At 34.9% G+C, this 17670-nt stretch overlaps 2 protein-coding genes across 6 annotated transcripts in view; both read left to right on the forward strand.

Moving 5' to 3' along the window:
• The window catches only part of TMEM232 (transmembrane protein 232), a 223570-nt gene that overhangs the window by 65266 nt on the left and 140634 nt on the right, over positions 1–17670 (forward strand). For all 5 annotated transcript variants that reach the window (XM_025993000.2, XM_072736590.1, XM_072736593.1 and 2 more), the window contains 2 exons: positions 4074–4197; positions 5348–5600. In XM_025993000.2, the coding sequence (XP_025848785.2) occupies positions 4074–4197; positions 5348–5600 (377 nt within the window). The remainder of the gene's footprint in view (positions 1–4073; positions 4198–5347; positions 5601–17670) is intronic.
• LOC112915440 (protein FAM32A) lies at positions 1849–2384 on the forward strand. Its single transcript, XM_025992802.2, has one exon. The coding sequence runs from the start codon at positions 1857–1859 to the stop codon at positions 2193–2195; it is 339 nt and encodes a 112-aa protein (XP_025848587.1). The 5' UTR covers positions 1849–1856; the 3' UTR covers positions 2196–2384.

Raw genomic sequence — 17670 nt, forward strand, 5'->3', positions numbered from 1 at the left:
TTGACTTAAAAGAGAACAAAAGAACCAAAATCGTAGGACAGTGAGGTATATTCAGGGGCAAGGAATTTTTGTAAACTCCGAGACTATCCTCTCCTTTGCTTGACCTTCTTGTGAAGTGGGGTGAGGAGTACTCAGAGAATGACTCACTGGCTGTTCACCTTGGAGGGTGTCTGGACCTCAGTCACTCTTGGAATTCACAGAGAAAAGTTACCAAACTCATAGCTTTTGACTTTGAAGGAACAGTCTTTCTGCAGTTTGATTCAGGTCAACGTTTTGAACATAGCCATTTCACAGAGTATTTTATTTAAATCTTATAATTGTCTCTGAGAAGTAGGTTTTGCTGTATTTACTTATAGATGATTAGATTAAGACTGAGGTAGACTATGCAAATTGCCCTAGGTCCTATACCTAATTAGTGGCAGAGCTACGGTTCCATCTGTAGTTTTTGACTCCAAGATCATGTTGGTAAGCCTCATGTTGAATCTATCAGTCAGGATTCAGTTCTGCACGTAACAGTAACCTAACTACAACTGCATTACCAGGTAGGGCTTTAATTACTGCACGTAACAAGCAGTGCACTACTGATATGCAGATTCTTAAGAAAATCAAGACTCACACTCCTTCTAGCTTCCTTTTCTTCCACTGGTAGTGTTGGACATGCACCCGCAAAGTTGCAAGACATCTGGTCTACCATCTGGCACCATGTATGTTTTCCAAGGGGCAGGGAAAGGATGAGCAAAGGGGGAAAAAAATCACCTGTTATCTAAATTTAATATTTTTCTTAATCAGAAAAATGATAGTTTACCCGGAAGCCTTTCATAATAGGCTTCCGTTTGTATCTCTCATTGACTAAATCTACAGTTGTGGCTATTCCAAGCTTCAAGGGAATGTGGGGATTCATTTTTTAAGTCAAATCAATTAAGATGTAATTTACATATAATAAAATTCTTATATTTTATGTATACAGATCTGTGACTTTTGACAAATGCATACACTTGTGTGTAATCACAATCAAGATACAGAGTATTTCCATTTTGAGGAGCAATGTTAACTGAGCATTTTGCCATCTTGAACAAAACTGAGGTTTAGTTCTGAGAGGAAGGAAGGAGCAGACAATATTAGGTAGGCAATAGGCAGCATTGTCAGATTAAGGTTAATTTTTTTTTGAGGTGAAATTAACATAAAACATTGTGTTTGTTTCAGGTGTACAACATAATGATTTGATGTTTGTATATATTGTGAAATGATCACCACGATAGGTTTAGTTTCTATGTACGTAAATAATGGCTTGGAAAAAGGAGTACAGGAAATACCCATAGGTGAGAGAAGGCTTTAGTTATCATTAACCTCGTTTAAGACAGGAACCTGGATAAATCTCCCAGATCTGTTTATGTCTCAGTTTTCTAATATTTAAAAAAAAAAAAAGATTTCAAAGAGGTCTTGAATATGTCAAAAAATTGGTTCAATGAGTGAGATAATTCATGTGAAAGCACATTGAGATCTTTAAAGCTCTATTCAAATATAAAGAATTGTCTTTTTTGCCCAGGATTAGAGGTGGTTCCTTTTTTTTTTTTTTTTAATTTTATTTATTTATTCATGATAGTCACACAGAGAGGGAGAGAGAGAGGCAGAGCACAGGGAGAGGGAGAAGCAGGCTCCATGCAGGGAGCCCGACGTGGGATTCGATCCCGGGTCTCCAGGATCGCGCCCTGGGCCAAAGGCAGGCGCCAAACCGCTGCGCCACCCAGAGATCCCCAGGTGGTTCCTTTTGAAAATGATAATGAACTTGACTTACTGGCCTAAAATATCACAGTTGTGAAATTCAAATATAGTTGTAGAAAAAAAAAGCAAGCATCATGGCGGCTTACGAGCAGGTTCAGAAGGGGCCCCTGAAACTAAAAGGCGTCGCAGAGCTCGGTGTGACCAAGCGGAAGAAGAAAAAGAAGGACAAAGACAAGGCGAAACTCCTGGAAGCGATGGGAACGAGCAAAAAGAACGAGGAGGAGAAGCGGCGAGGCCTGGACAAGCGAACCCCGGCCCAGGCGGCCTTCGAGAAGATGCAGGAGAAGCGGCAAATGGAAAGGATCCTAAAGAAAGCATCTAAAACCCACAAGCAGAGAGTGGAGGACTTCAACAGACACTTGGACACCCTTACGGAGCATTATGACATTCCCAAAGTCAGCTGGACGAAGTAGCCTCCCCACCCAGGGTATGCAGTGGCATCGAGGGGAATTGGAAGGCAAAGTTAAGATTCTGTTTGGTGCCTTTGGTATTTTCTAGAAACATTCTTTTACACACACCCTTGTGTTTTCTGCTGAGACAGATGCTTTCCAAAGCAGTGTGCCCTCTTGCTGGAACTTGATTAAAGTAAGACTGTTCTTTTACTCCATTTCAGTTTGTTGGTAGCATAGAAGGTAAACTTTTTTAGTTTGGACTGGAAATTTTGTACAGGTTTATTTAGACATTAAGGTTATTTCTGTGTCACATACAGAAAAGCGTCTTTACCCCCAAGTTGCATCTCATTCTGACAGTCATCCAGCTAGCTGTCTTTACCGGGATGAAACGGACTCCAGAGGCTAAGGAGTTAATTCCAGCATGGACTCCAGAGGATAAGGAGCTAGTGCCAGCACAGCCTGAGCTTACAGACCCCCACGGGGCCTGCGGGGCCTGCCTGAGCTGTCCTCCCAAGCACCCTTTAGCTTGGGGCTTATTCTCTTCCTTCCAGAGCCTAGGGAAGCCACTTAAACCTTCATGGCCTTCAGAATGCCTCCTCAGCCACCTGGTGTGTGAGACAATGCAGCCTGGGAAGCAGAAGAATCGCCAAATGCAAGGATATAGTACATACCTTGTCCCTGTCTGAGCAGCCTGTGGCCGGCACGCAGTCTCTCCCCCTAGAGTCCCCATTCCAGACATGTCTAGAGGGTATCGCCGTGGCAGACTTCATTAATCAAGCACAGCATCCCTTTGTAATGGACCCAGACAGCCTGCCTCACTACCCTCAACCCTAGGCTCTAAGCAGTCCCCACGTTTATTCAGAGTTGGCAGAGAACATGTAGCCTGCTTGGTGTTTCTGGCCTAAGGACACCTCAGGGGTGACAGGACCTGGGCAGAGCCCCAGCACCAAGAGTACAGTCAAAGGGGATGACGGAGGTCCTGGTGCTGGAGAGCCCTGATCTCTGAGGACCTGTGTTATACCCGCATGATGAGGATCAAACCATATATACTACTGGGAGGAAGACTGTTGACCTAGGTAGTGGCAGAGCAGTAAAGTCAAAAGAGAAAAACCAAGTGTTGGGTTTGGGGCTGTCATGTATGAACAGAATAAAGCAAAAAATAATTATTAAAAAAAAAAACCAAACAAAACAAATATAGTTGTAAAATATGGTAACTCTTTATCAATGGCTTATAAATCAAGGCAATATGCAGTTGTAGGTAGAGGCAATTTTACATTTGCATTCTTACCAAGTCTCTTTCAAACTGTATCTCTTTCACTTGGGTCAAAATGACACTAAATGTGTAATTTCCTGAAACTATCAAATATATGTACATTTATGACTAATAAATTCTTGTGTGATTTCCCAGTTATACAATATTCTGAGTGATAAATCTTGACAGTCTTCTTTTCAAACTGAAATATGGGTTTTGAGAAATTACACTTTTTATAAAATGAATCTGAACTTTTGGAGTGTTTAGGAAGACCATTTTACAGTTTGTTGTTGTTGTTGTTTTAAAGGAAAACACTCTTGAAATTCACCTCTTAGGTGCATTGGGGAACACTGTAGAACCAGAGCCCTTGATTGCTTGTTATACAGGATCTATGAAGAAATGTGATCTTTTGTAGTATTTATTGTTCCCAAAGTTTTGACAGAACATGTATCTGAATGCAAGTATCTTGTCAAACTGTGGCTCTTGTAGACTTAAATCACAACCAGTGTCGACCAATACTGGTCTTTATTAAAAGTAAATGTATCTGGTAATCTGAGATATTCATTAACTCTGGCCATCTTTTTCATTAAAAATTATTTATTATTATTTTAATTAAGGTCTTTGTTGTTTTATTCACAAATTCCTAGGTTGGATTCAATACTGGCTTTTTTGGTCCTCGGGGAGGCTGCCAAATTAAACATGGCCTGCTTGAAAGCTTTAATGGAACTAATGAGAGATTTTCTTTTAAGCATTATGTCTGTTCAAAATCAGGTAACAATATATCATTAATTTAGGTGTTTTAAAAGACTTGAGAAATTTTATTTTTGCCACTACTTAAACTGTATATCATATCAAGGCTTATAATGAGAATAACCTTGTAATAAAAATTTTAATTAAATATAAAAGTAAATGCACATTTGCTGTATATCCCAGTATGGATAGATAGATAGATGTTAGATAGAGATGTAGAGATATGAAGGTAGATAATAGACACACACACACACATATACGTGAGAGGGACTTTGAATTTTATTTACAAACTTGAGATCATAGAGTCATATATGGTTTAGCTCCCTATGATTTAAAACATATCATGAAAACATTTTTCATTATAATTATATATTATTAAAATTTATATTTTGGTGTACATGAGATAATTTAACCATTTCTTCATTGTTGAACATTGAGTTTGTTTCTAATTATTCATAGTTAATTGCAAATAATGTTGAACTGGTATTCTCAAACATAAAATTTTTATCTGTGTTTATGACTGTTACTTCAGAATAGATGCATAAAATTAAATTGCATAGTCTATTAAATAATAGACTATGAACTTTCTTTTAATATTTGTAGATAGATCTCCAGATTTCTATGCAGAAGATAAAACTGTCTTGCTTTCCTATGAAAAATATATTCAGTGCCACACACAATTGAATTTTATATAAAAAGATTATTTTATAATATAATAATTATAATAATAATTATATTATTTATATTATAATAATATAATAATAAGAATATACAATATAATACTATTTTGGTATTATATTATAATACCAAATACAATAATAATATAATAACAATATTATAATATTAATAATATAATAATAATATTATATAATATAATACCATTTTGGTATCTCATTGGATTAATTTTTGTTCTATTGATTACTAAGGAAATTGAAAAGTTATTCTTTATACTCCTTTTAGCTATTTGTATTTTTTATCCTTTGAGCTAGATTTTATGCAATCTACCCCCAGAAAATCTGTTTTTTAATGAGTACATTTTAGAAATATTCATTGATATGGTCCTTTAACAACTCTATAGAATTTGAAGGTATTTATCATCACAAGTACAATATACAGTTTTAATTATGACAGAATGTACTTTGATTATCTAATAACTATTTTCTCCTTTTAGGAAGAAAGCTGCAAGGTAGATAATTTTTCCTGGGCCTGGAATGTAGTCTACATATATACGACAATTCTTGCAGAAATCTGCTTGTATGCAACCACTTCTAATTTGCGAAAAACTGCTTTTATTGGTTTCTGTGTCTGTAAAAGTTCACAAAAAAATATTTTGCTCATTGATAAATCAGAAGGACCACCAGAATTGAAGGAAACAAGTATTTTAGGTCTTTTGGAATATTTCTCTTCAAGAATGTCAGATAATTGTAAGTAAATTATTTCTCAACTTGTTGAGAAATATTTCTTAAATGTCTCTGTCTACATATGGCAATAAGCCTTTTATTATATTTTGTCTTTTGTTTTTATTTACTTTTATTTATTTTTTAACAAACAATGTTGTATTAGTTTCAGGTATATAATATAGTGACTCAACAACGCCATACATCACCCAGCACTTATCACAAGTGCCCTCCTAAGTCCCACCACTTACTTAACCTATCCCCCTACCCATCTCCCCTCTGGTTACCATAAGTTTGTTCACTTTAGCTAAGAGTCTGTTTTGTGGTTTGTCTCTCTCTCTCTGTTTCCTTTGCTCATTTTTCATTTTTTTTTGTTTCTTAAATTCCACATATGAATGAAATCACATAGTATTTGTCTTTCTCGGACTTATTTCGGTTAGCATTATACTCTCTAGTTCCATCCATGTCATTGCAAATGGCAAGATTTCATTCTTTTTGTGGCTGAATAATATTTCATTGTGTATATTTACTGCATCATCTTCTTTGAATAGGAAAGTTCATCTATTGATGGACACTTGGGCTGCTTCCATAATTTAGCTATTATAAATAATGCTGCTAGAAACACATGGGTGCATGTGTCCACTTGAATTAATGTTTTTGTATTTTGGGGGTAAGTACCCAGTGCAATCGCTGGATTGTGGGGTAGTTTTATTTTTAACTTTTTGAGGAACCTCCATACTGTCTTCCACACTGACTACATCAGTTTGCATTCCCACCAATGGTGCACAAAGGTTCATTTTTCTCACCAACACCTGTTTCCTGTGTTGTTGATTTTAGCCATCCCAACAGATGTGAGGTGACATCTCATTGTGGTTTTGATTTGCATTTCCCTGATGATGGGTGATGTTGAGCATCTTTTCATGTATCTGTTGGCCATCTGGATGTCTTCTTTGGAGACATGTCTGTTCATGTCATCTGCCCACTTTTTTCATTGGATTATTTGCTTTTTGGGTGTTGAGTTGTATAAATTCTTTATGTATTTTGGATACTAGCTCTTTATCAGATATGTCATTTGCAAATACCTTCTCCCATTTTGTAGATGGCCTTTTGGTTTTGTTCATTATTTTCTTTGCTGTGCAAAAGTTTTATATATATATATATATATATATATATATATATATATTCCCAATAGTTTACTTTTGCTTTTATTTCCCCTTGGTCAGGAGACATATCTAGAAAAATATTGCCATGGCCAATGTCAGAGACAGTACTGCCTTTGTTTTCTTTTTGGATTTTTATGGGTATAGGTCTTCTTTAGGTCTTTTATCAATTTTGAATTCATTTTTGTGTATGGTGTAAGGAAGTGGTCCAGTTTCATTCTCCTGCATGGGGCTGCCCAGTTTTCCCAACACCATTTGTTGAAGAGACTTTTTTCCATTGTATATTCTTTCCTGCTCTGTTGAAGATTAGTTGTGGACTTATTTCTGGTTTTCTGTTCCATTGATCTATGTGTCTATTTTTGTGCCAGTACCATAGTGTTTTTGATTATTACAGCTTTGTAAAATAACTTGAAGTCTGGAAACGTGATGCCTCCAGCTTTGCTTTGCTTTTTCAAGATGGTTTTAGCTACTTGTGGTCTTTAATGGTTCTATATAAATTTTAGGATTTTTTTTTGTTGTTGTTCTAGTTCTGTGAAAAATGCTGCTGGTATTTTGATAGGGATTGCGTTAAATGTGTGGATTGCTTTGGGTAGTATAGACATTTTAACAATATTTGTTTTTCCAGCCCATGGGCATGGAATGTCTTTCCATTTTATTTATTTATTTATTTATTTATTTATTTATTTATTTATGATAGTCACAGAGAGAGAGAGAGAGAGAGAGAGAGAGGCAGAGACACAGGCAGAGGGAGAAGCAGGCTCCATGCACCTGGAGCCCGACGTGGGATTCGATCCCAGGTCTCGAGGATCGCGCCCTGGGCCAAAGGCAGGCGCTAAACCGCTGCGCCACCCAGGGATCCCTGTCTTTCCATTTCTTTGTGTCTTCCTCCATTTGTTTCATCAGTGTTTTATAGTTTTCAGAGTACAGGTCTTTCATCTCTTTGCTTAGCTTTGTTCCTAAGTATCTTAACAGTTTTGGTGCAATTATAAATAGGATCATTTTCTTAATTTCTCTTTTTCTGCTTCATTATTAGTGTATTGAAATACAACAGATTTCCTCACAGGAAATCCTCATAGGATTTTTGTATCCTAAGACTACTGAATTCATTTACCAGTTCTAATAGTTTTTTGATGTAGTTTTTAGGGTTTTCTATATACAGTATCATGTCATCTGTAAATAGTGAAAGTTTTACTTCTTCCTTACAATTTGGGATGCCTTTTATTTCTTCTTGTTGTCTGATTGCTATGCCTGAGACTTCCAGTACGACGCAGAATAAAAGTGCTGAGACTGGACATCCTTGTCTTGTTCCTGACTTCAGGGGGAAAGCTCTCAGGGGGAAACCATTGAATATTATATTCATTGTGGGCTTTTCATATGTGGCTTTTATTATGTTATAGCAATAAGCCTTTTACAGAAAGTTAACATTTTGAAGTGGGCAACAATTTTAAATTTATTAGGACTTTTTACAAATGTAGAAAGAATATTCCATAACATGGAAATTTTTAATTGACAATATTAAAACAACTTAAATATAAAGTAGATTCAGTTTGTTTATGATTCACATTATATTCCTGGAAAACAAAGATAACCGTAGGAAAATTTAGGAAATGTATATAAATTTTTTTTTCCATTCTTTTCCCCATAAGGACTTCTCTATCAATCTTCTCTATTTTCTCTAGCATCTACTGTTTGTCTTGTTCTCTCCCCATTCAGAGGATTTCTCTTCAATTACTCAAATATTGTAGTACATTTTTCACATCTGACATTTTATACTCCATCAAAGTATACCTGTCTTATGTCTCAAGATTAAAGGCCATTTTGATATTATTTAAGGCAACTATTAGGATAAAATACTTCTATTTTTAAAAGAGTACTATATATTGGGACAACTGGGTGGCTCAATGGTTGAGTGTCTGCCTTTGGCTCAGGTTGTGATCCCAGGGTCTTAGGCTCTAATCCCGCATCAAGCTCCCCTCAGGGAGCCTGCTTCTCCCTCTGCCTGTGTCTCTGCCTCTCTCTGTGTTTCTCATGAATAAGTAAATAAAATCTTTAAAAAAATAAAATTAAATTAAAAGAGTACTATAGGGACAATATTAATTCAAAAGTTTCCTTTTAGGATTACTAGACATTTTCTTTATGAGTATTATGGCAATCTATATATTATTATAGTATATTGTGTAGATGACTCTAACTTCCGTTAAATTATGAGACAATTGAGACTGAATCATGTCTGAAATATATTTGTATTAATCCAGCATCTAGAACATAGCAGTACCTAGCACATAATAGTTAACTATATGGGTAGTAAATAATAGTGGATTCATTATGCAATTAAATCACCGAATTTCAAATATAATTGTAAGATTTTAAAAGTATGGAAGGAGGCAGCATATAGTTTCTTTCTTCAGAACCATAATTCAGGGGATATAGCTCAGTGGTAGAGCATTTGACTGCAGAACCTTAAATCACTGGTTTGGCATAAATTATGTGTAAATATAACTTTAAATAGTAAGAACTTAGTAGGAGATACTAATCTCAGTTTTAAAAAAACTTGCTTGATATTTTGAAATAACTTTTAATACACTTTTGGTTTATACAATAACTTGGAACCTGTCATTTCTGAGTGTAATTTGCTTGTCCTTCCTTTTCCCACTTTATAGGAAGATTATTTTTTATTTGTTTCAATTTTTTAAGATTGTTAATTTTGAATAGATTCTTAGTCTTTAGTATACAAATCAGTATATATATTTCTTCCATTTTTATAGTATTGATAAAGTGAAAAGGTATTCACTTCTTTTGCTGTTCACACTGTTAAGGATTCAAAATGACCAGAAATCTTCTTCAATATATGATTTTAAAACTGCCACTGAACAGATTTGTCTACAAATTTTAGGTTTTCAATTTTTTTTTTGTCTAGCTGTGTAGAATTATTTATTTCTGTTTTCTTTAACTGTTCTCTTCAGTGATGAGTCCAGTAGACATTTCTCCATGGGGAGGATATCTATTCCCATCAGCCTCTTGGCTTCCTGCTGGCCATGACCCCTGACCACTGGCATAATCTCATGATGACGGGTTGTGTTTTTTTGTGGATACTCAAAATTTTTTCCTCCTTAGCAGTCTAATTTTTTTTTCTCTAGCCAGTTGATGATTTCATTGCATTCACTGCTAATTGCTGATCTTCTTTGAAGTTTCTCATCTTCTCCTGAATAATTTATTTTAATGGTACAGATACAGAATTTGGGTGAGTTCTTGGAAGAGATTTTTTGTCTTTCTGCTTATCACCTATAGGTTTATATTGTTCGGCTTCCTAGACAACACACCCCAAATTGTCCTAGCTCAAATGTTATTCTCTTTCCCTATAATTGTTTCTCTGTCAACAGCAGACCTATTGAGAATTTCACTGACATTTATGTGAGTTTTATTCCTTCCAAGCAATGCACACATTATAGAAATCTGTGAGCTTGAACTTGTCAAACATATATTCATCTTTGGTCATTGTTTTCTCATCTTTATAAATCTGAATAAGCATACTTCTTTCTGCTTGATGTGAAATCAGTACCAAAGAAAAAGCAGGGCATCTAAAAAACAGCAAATTCTGAATATTTTCATATGTGACCATAGGTGAGATAGCCATCTGGATTCATAAATGATATTTCATTCAGGTTGATACTTTTGTTTAATTTCTGGTAATTGATTAAATCTTATAGGAGCTTCTGAATCTCATTGTACCAACAATGAGATCACAATTTATAGATCACAGAGTGTTTCCTACAGATCACATGGTATCATTATTTTGTTCTTTAACTGGTATTATAATAGAGCAGTAGAGAGCTCTAACAAACTGAATTCTGGTTGGAGTTGACCTTTGTATATTCACAAATGATGCTGACACAATGGATGGTTCTTTTGCTTTCATTGTTGTCCTTTTTATGCTTATACTTAAAGTCAGCAATGAGATAAATAACCAGTATTTTGTCAATATTTTCTCAATCCAAGTGGACAAATAGGTTTCTGGTTGTGCAATATATTTAAAGATTTGATCTGCAATAAAGAGGATACACGTATCAAAATTGCCTCCCCTACAATCAAAAGTCTATGACATCAAACTTATTGTACAAGCCAAAGATAGAATGAGTAAGATTTGTCTCATTAATGATTCTGAATAATTTGAAGCCCTCAATACTTACAGCATCTTTGTGATTTCTTGTGGGAAATGTTTGAAGTACGTTGATTATCTGATGACTGTTTTGTTAAAGACATGTTGTCAAGAATGAGAAAATTTTCTTCATCTTTGTCAGAATCAAAGAACGTATAACCTCTGGACATAAATTTTTAGTCTCCTCTTCATGTTCACACTGGATTTTTGGCTTTCCTGTATCAGTCATTACCATGGAAAAACATTACTTAACATGACTGTACAAATGCCTAGTCGAATATTTTAACTGTCAAATAATAGGTTTTAAAAACTGTTGATGTGATTCATTATAACTTGATTCTTGTAGCATCCCTGATTGATTTTTCCACATGGGGAAAATGATTTTGTCTTGGTTGCCCTGTATGCATGATCATTGATAATGATCACCAGTTTTACAAGATCACGGAAAAGAGCTCCAAAAGTAGTATCATCTGTGCGGGTGTTGTCAACATGATTATGGGGGAAGATAAGTTTGTCTTTTTGGAAGGTGATTTAAAGAACTTGGAGCTGTTGCTATATTTAATTGAAAATGATTTTTTTCCTTCAAGTAAGTGAATTTTCAGTTTAGAGTGAGAGAACCAGTCTGAAGTCACACAGATTTGTGTTTCAATTCTACAACTTATATCTTGGAATCCTAAGTCAAATGATTTAATTTTCCTGACTTATTTCTTTACCTGATAATTATTAAAAGACTGCCATTCAAATCATAGGACTTTTTGTGAGAAAAAGCTATGGAAACATATAAACACCTGGCATAGCACCTCATGCACAGTAAAGGTCTAATAAATGTTAATAGATGTTATGGTTGTTAATGTGGTTGTTAATGTTGTTATAATGAGAAAATGTCAGTGAGGAAGGATTTTTTTTTCCCTAACACTTATTACTATGTACACCTTATATCCTGGGGATCCTATTTTATTTATATATAAAGATATAAATGATAGTGAAAAATATTTTCTAAATGGTATATGTAATATATAAATAGTCTTTTTATGAATGAGTCAAATAGTGTTCTTATGGACTATTTTTATTTTTAGCTTTAATATGAAAAAACACTTAAAATCATACTTTTGTGATGGCAGTGTTATGGAAAGCTAAAGTAATAATTTTCGTGAAGATACTTTCCTGGTGATTTGATCTGATATGGGAGCAGAACTTAAAGAATCTAGAAAAATGGATGACTACTCAGCATCTTCCGTTTTCATTTTGAGATTTTGTGTCAAACAAGCTTTTCACAGAGTCAGACATCTATTAATTCTAGAGTGAGGTCTCTGGCCAGTCACTAAAGTGCTGCCTTTTAGTGTTTTTTGATTGAACAGAAATTTCTATGTATGCTTATAAATACCAATTTTGTATTTAACATTTGCTACTATGGACTTAATTGTGTCCCCCCAAATTCATTTGTTAAAACTATAACCTTCCATGTAACTGTATTTGGAGATGAGGTAATGATGGTAGGGCTTGACATGTCTGAATTAGTAGTGTCCTTATACGAAAAGACACTAGAGATCTCACTGTCTCCTATGTGAGGACACAGTGAGACAGCAGCCATCTAAAAGCCAGGAAAAGAGCCCACACCATAAATAGAATCCACTGGCAACTTGATCTTGGAAATCTTAGCCTCCAGAACTATGAGAAAATACATAAGTTTCTTATGTTTAAGACTCTTAGTCCATGGTATTTTGTTAATGCAGCCCAAGAAGACTAATATGCCTCCTCATGGGTATTGTGGTATAGGAAGGTCTGCATGTGCTCAAATGCCAACAAAAAGTTTTGTAGCATGTTCTCTATTTTTTACGTATTTTAATTTCTTAAAAATATTTTATTTATTTATTCATGGGAGACACAGAGAGAGGCAGAGACACAGGCAGAGGGAGAAGCAGGCTCCCTGCAGGGAGCCCGATGCAGGACTTGATCCCGGGACCTTGGGGTCACACCCTGAGCTGAAGGCAGATGGTCAAGTGCTGAGCCACCCAGGCACCCATTATTTTCATTTGTTTATTTACTTAATTCTCTTTCTACTTATTTATAAATTTTTAATTCCAATTAGTTAACATACTGTTATATTAGTTTCAGGTGTGAGATACAGTGGTAGCATAGTCTCTAAATGAGACAATTTTGAGCTGGAAAAACATGACGGGGGGACGCCTGAGTGGCTCAGCAGTTTAGAGTCTGCCTTCGGCTCAGGGTGTGATCCCAGAGTCCTGGAATCGAGTCCCACATCGGGCTCCCTACAGGGAGACTGCTTCTCCCTCTGCCTGTGTGTCTCTGCCTCTCTCTGTGTCTCCCATGAATAAATAAATAAAATCTTAAAAAAAAAAAGAAAAACATGAGGGAAGATGATAAAAATGTATTTAAATGCACAGAATTTTTGCTTGATCTCTGTTGAAATTCCAATTTTGAGAAACATTTTGCTTGATGGGTCATAAAGGATGATAATAGTTAACATTTATTGAGTTCTTACTATATGTCAGGCACTAGTCTAGGCTAATTCATTAACCATTACAACAAGAGTATGCCTAGATACTGATATTATCCTCTTTCAAAGACAAGAAAACTGATGTACTAGGAGTTTATTTGTCCAGGAAAATATAGTTAGTAAACAGTACATCTGAGACAACCTAGGCAGCTGGCGTCAGAGTCTATACCAACTATCTCCCTATGCTGAACTAACTAGATTAGTTGACCTACTGAATGAAAATTAAAAAAATTTACCTATTTGCATTTTGAAGAATGCAAAAAAGAAGACTGAGAAATTCTGACCATCATTATCCTATAGCGCTGTTTGTAAAAGCATTTTCATAGACTTTGTATCACATGCAGTCCTTATTTGTAATGTAAATTCTTGGGCCTTGTTCTAGAATTTTGGTTCAAAAATCCTAAAAGTGGAGTGTAGGAATCTGTGTTATTAAGCCTAGAAAAGACCTAGCCTATAAATTTAGCTGTTAAGCAAGCTGGTAAAATGCTGTTCTAATTCTAGAGGAAAATACCTTTCTCACTTGTTCTTGCAGACCTTTACACATCCAATCAGAGAGCATTTATATATAGCTTTACAAAGAGGGAAACATAGTTTGTGTTGTACACTGTATTTGAAATGCCATCTTCTATGCTCCTACATTGTTTTTCAGAATGTTAGAATGATGGGCTTTTAAGCAAGTCTTGATTATCTGGAATCTGTGTTATGAAATTAACTCCTGAAAATGAGATTTTCTGTGAGCAAGCTCCAGCGGCTGAATAAGTGTGCCTTGTACAGGAAATGTGTAGAGAGTGATAGAATCAGTTATATCATAGAATAGTAAAAATCTTGTTGATCATATTGTCTTCATCCAATGCACATATCCCTCCTAGACCCACTGGCGAATAGTTCACAGTCACATTCTGCTTAAAAGCCAACAGGGGTATGAAACTCCCTCTCTCCTAATCAGGTCATTCTACTTTTAAACACTATGAAAGATTCTTCCTTATATTAAAATGATATCTATTTTTCTAACTTTGTTTTAAGTTTTCTCTTCTAGAGACAATAAGAAAAGAAAAACTTCTTCTGTTTCCCATATGCAAGCCCTTCAAATATTCGATGACAATTGCATTGGTTCTCTCTCTCCACCTCTGTACTTTGCCATCATCTCCCGTCTCTGCTTAGTGCCAAGCTCCTGTGCTAACTTCTCCTAATACATGAAAAACATATTTTCAGTGTGGTTTATAATTAGCTTCTTAAGATTGCTGGAAGGCTGTAATGTTGTTAAACTTTGAATTGGTAATAATTTGATCCCGCGTTATAATATGACGTGAAGACACATGAGACCTAAGTATTTTTTCGTTCATTGTGGTCTCTGAATGAGAAAAGTAAATAGGACATTCTTCCTTTTTCTTTCTTTTGTTGAGAATTACTTTCTTAACCTGGTTCTGCAATGATTTAGTGAATGAAATATACACCACAGTTGTAAAATAATGTATGCTACATTTTCATTCATTTTATCTTAGGAAAAAAACATTAGCACAGAGCAATAACTCCTTTTTAAAAAGCAAATGAAAGTCAATTGGAATCTTAGAACCAATTTAAACATTTAATGGGACCCTATTAAATCTTCAATATACCTTTTATCTTGGTGAAGGTTATTCAGAAAAATATTCAGTAACGAGATTGTGTTTAGTATACATGGGGAATATTTAACTCCTTTAAAAATCCACATTCATGTTAGTGATAGAATTCAAGCAATCCTCATAATTCACAATTCTTTGTGTTGGCAAATCTAGAAGTATAGTATCCCTGAGTGTTATATATATATATAATTTTTTTCTATTTATATAAATCATATCTATTATTTATAAATTTTATATATATTATTATTTTATATAATTTATTATTTTATATAATAATATATATAAATGTGGAAGTTAACCAAATGTATCTATTTGTCATTTTCTTTTTTTAAAAAATTATTTTATTGTGGGAGGAGCACCTTACATGAAATCTACCTTCTTAAAAGCCTAAGCATATAATACATCACTGTTGACAGTGGGTACAGTGTTGTGCAATAGATTTCTAAAGCTTATTCATCTTACTTGATTGAAACTTTGTGTTCATCTTTCTCCTCTCCTTCATTTTCTGGAAACCACACTCTGATTACACTCTTTGATTTTATGAATATGACTACATTAGCTACCTCATATGGGTGAGGCCGTGCAGCATCTGTCTTTCTGTGACTGTCCTATTTCTCTCAGCATGATGTCTTCAAGGTTCATCCGTGGTGCTGCATATGACCAAATCAGCTTCATTTTTAAGGCTTAGCAGTATTCTGTTGTGGATGCACACTGCATTTTCTTCATCCACTGGCTCTATTGTAATTTTAGTTATAAGATTACAAAAGTGATTTAAAAAACTTTTTGCAATAATCCTCTTTTAGCTATTCCAGGACAGATTCTATTACTTCTTACCGCCCAATGTAGGATGTGTATTTGGAGATTTATTGTTGGTCTATTCTCAGGTATGCTATCTCTAGGTTTAGTCTGTATCTTTTAGAAAACACAGTTGTATTTTAAAAATGAAGAAGAGGGGATCCCTGGGTGGTGCAGCGGTTTAGCGCCTGCCTTTGGCTCAGGGAGTGATCCTGGAGACCCGGAATCGAATCCCACGTCGGGCTCCCTGTGCATGGAGCCTGCTTCTCCCTCTGCCTATGTCTCTGCCTCCCTCTCTCTCTTTCTCTCTGTGTGACTATCGTAAATAAAAATTTTTTAAAAAATGAAGAAGAATTCAGAAATCATCAATCTATAAAATCTACATGCCCTGCCTTCTTTTGGATGTACTTGTAGGTCTATAACTCACCTTGCTTGGTATATCATTCTTTATTTCTTTCTGTTGTCCTTTTAAATCAAATATAATTTTCAAAAGAGATACACCTCACAATTTCTCTAAAAGCCCTATGCAGCTGAAATAATCTGTCAGCTTGTTCATATAGGTGGCATGTGCCACTTAATGCAGCCAAATATCACTCACTGAAAATGAATTAAACCCTACCCTGAAAAAATTATCAATTCTGTCAACCTTCTGAGACAAAAAAAAAAAAAAGCAGAATATTTGGTTGATGCCATGATGCTGAAAACATAAAATGTACCTGTTTGATTTTTATTTGTATGGAACTACAGAGAAAAAATAGATAACCAGTTGTTCTTAAGGAACAAATAGATAACCCAGTCCAACTGAATAAGGATTTTAGATATTTTTTCTCTCTGCCCCTCATATTTCTATGTGCTACCTGCTGTGAACATATGAGATAAACATGTGGAACAGAAAAGCCAATTTACTAACTTTTACAAGTCTTAACATGAAACCTTTAATCTTCTGTAATACCTCAACTCCTTGCTTAAATGCAACCTCATATTTCTCTGAACTTGTTTTGTGTCTATGCAATGGACTTAACCAAATTGTAGCTTGCACTTTTAATAATTGTTTTATATCTCTTTGTTAATTAGGAGTAGAGTTTGGCTACATGTAGTAAAAAAAGTACATTACATTAAACAAAATGAAAATTCATTTCTCTCCCACATAAAATATACCCAGAAATAGGCAGTCTAAGGTTGGTTTTGGGAGTTTAAGAGGTTCTCAGGGAGGCAGGTCCATTTTCTTTTGCTATTCTGAAGGTGCAGAAGGAAAGAATAATCATTTTCTGCTGAATCTTCTTAATAGAAAGTACCACATAGCATTATTGCTGTAAATCCATTGGCTTAAATGTAATCATATGGCCACATCTAAGTAGAGTTTGTTTTGTTTTTTAAGTATCAATCAGCCAAGCCTAAAGTAGTGTTTCATATTACTAAAAGGAAGAAAGGGAGAATGGATATTGTGAAGTAACTTACAATCTGTACAAAGCTTATTTTACCAAATTTTGTTCTCTCTTGGTCAGGGAATATGTTTTAGCTTTTATTGCTCCACCCTACATCACCTAATGCATTGCCTCGTTCAGAGTAACCTCTCAATAAACAAGCGTCAAATACATGAATGGATGAAGGAAAGGAAATGGATGCTGTACTGAGATTTGATGAGATGATATTTCCAATTCAAAATGGTCATCAAATATCATCTTTATACATTGCATGTATAAGTACTCTATTTATTCTCATTTTTTTTCCAGAAATGTTTAGCATAAATTCTGTTCAATTCACAAGAGAAGAGTTGTCCATTTGTTTGCTCATTACAATGTGAATGTGCATTATGTGTATCATTCTATATTAATGACTCATGGAG

This window comes from Vulpes vulpes, chromosome 14, assembly GCF_048418805.1.
Source record: "Vulpes vulpes isolate BD-2025 chromosome 14, VulVul3, whole genome shotgun sequence".
NCBI lineage: Eukaryota > Metazoa > Chordata > Mammalia > Carnivora > Canidae > Vulpes > Vulpes vulpes.

Excerpts from the sequence above, each read along its gene's own strand:
- LOC112915440 (XM_025992802.2), top strand. The coding sequence starts at position 1,857 with ATGGCGGCTTACGAGCAGGTTCAGAAGGGGCCCCTGAAACTAAAAGGC.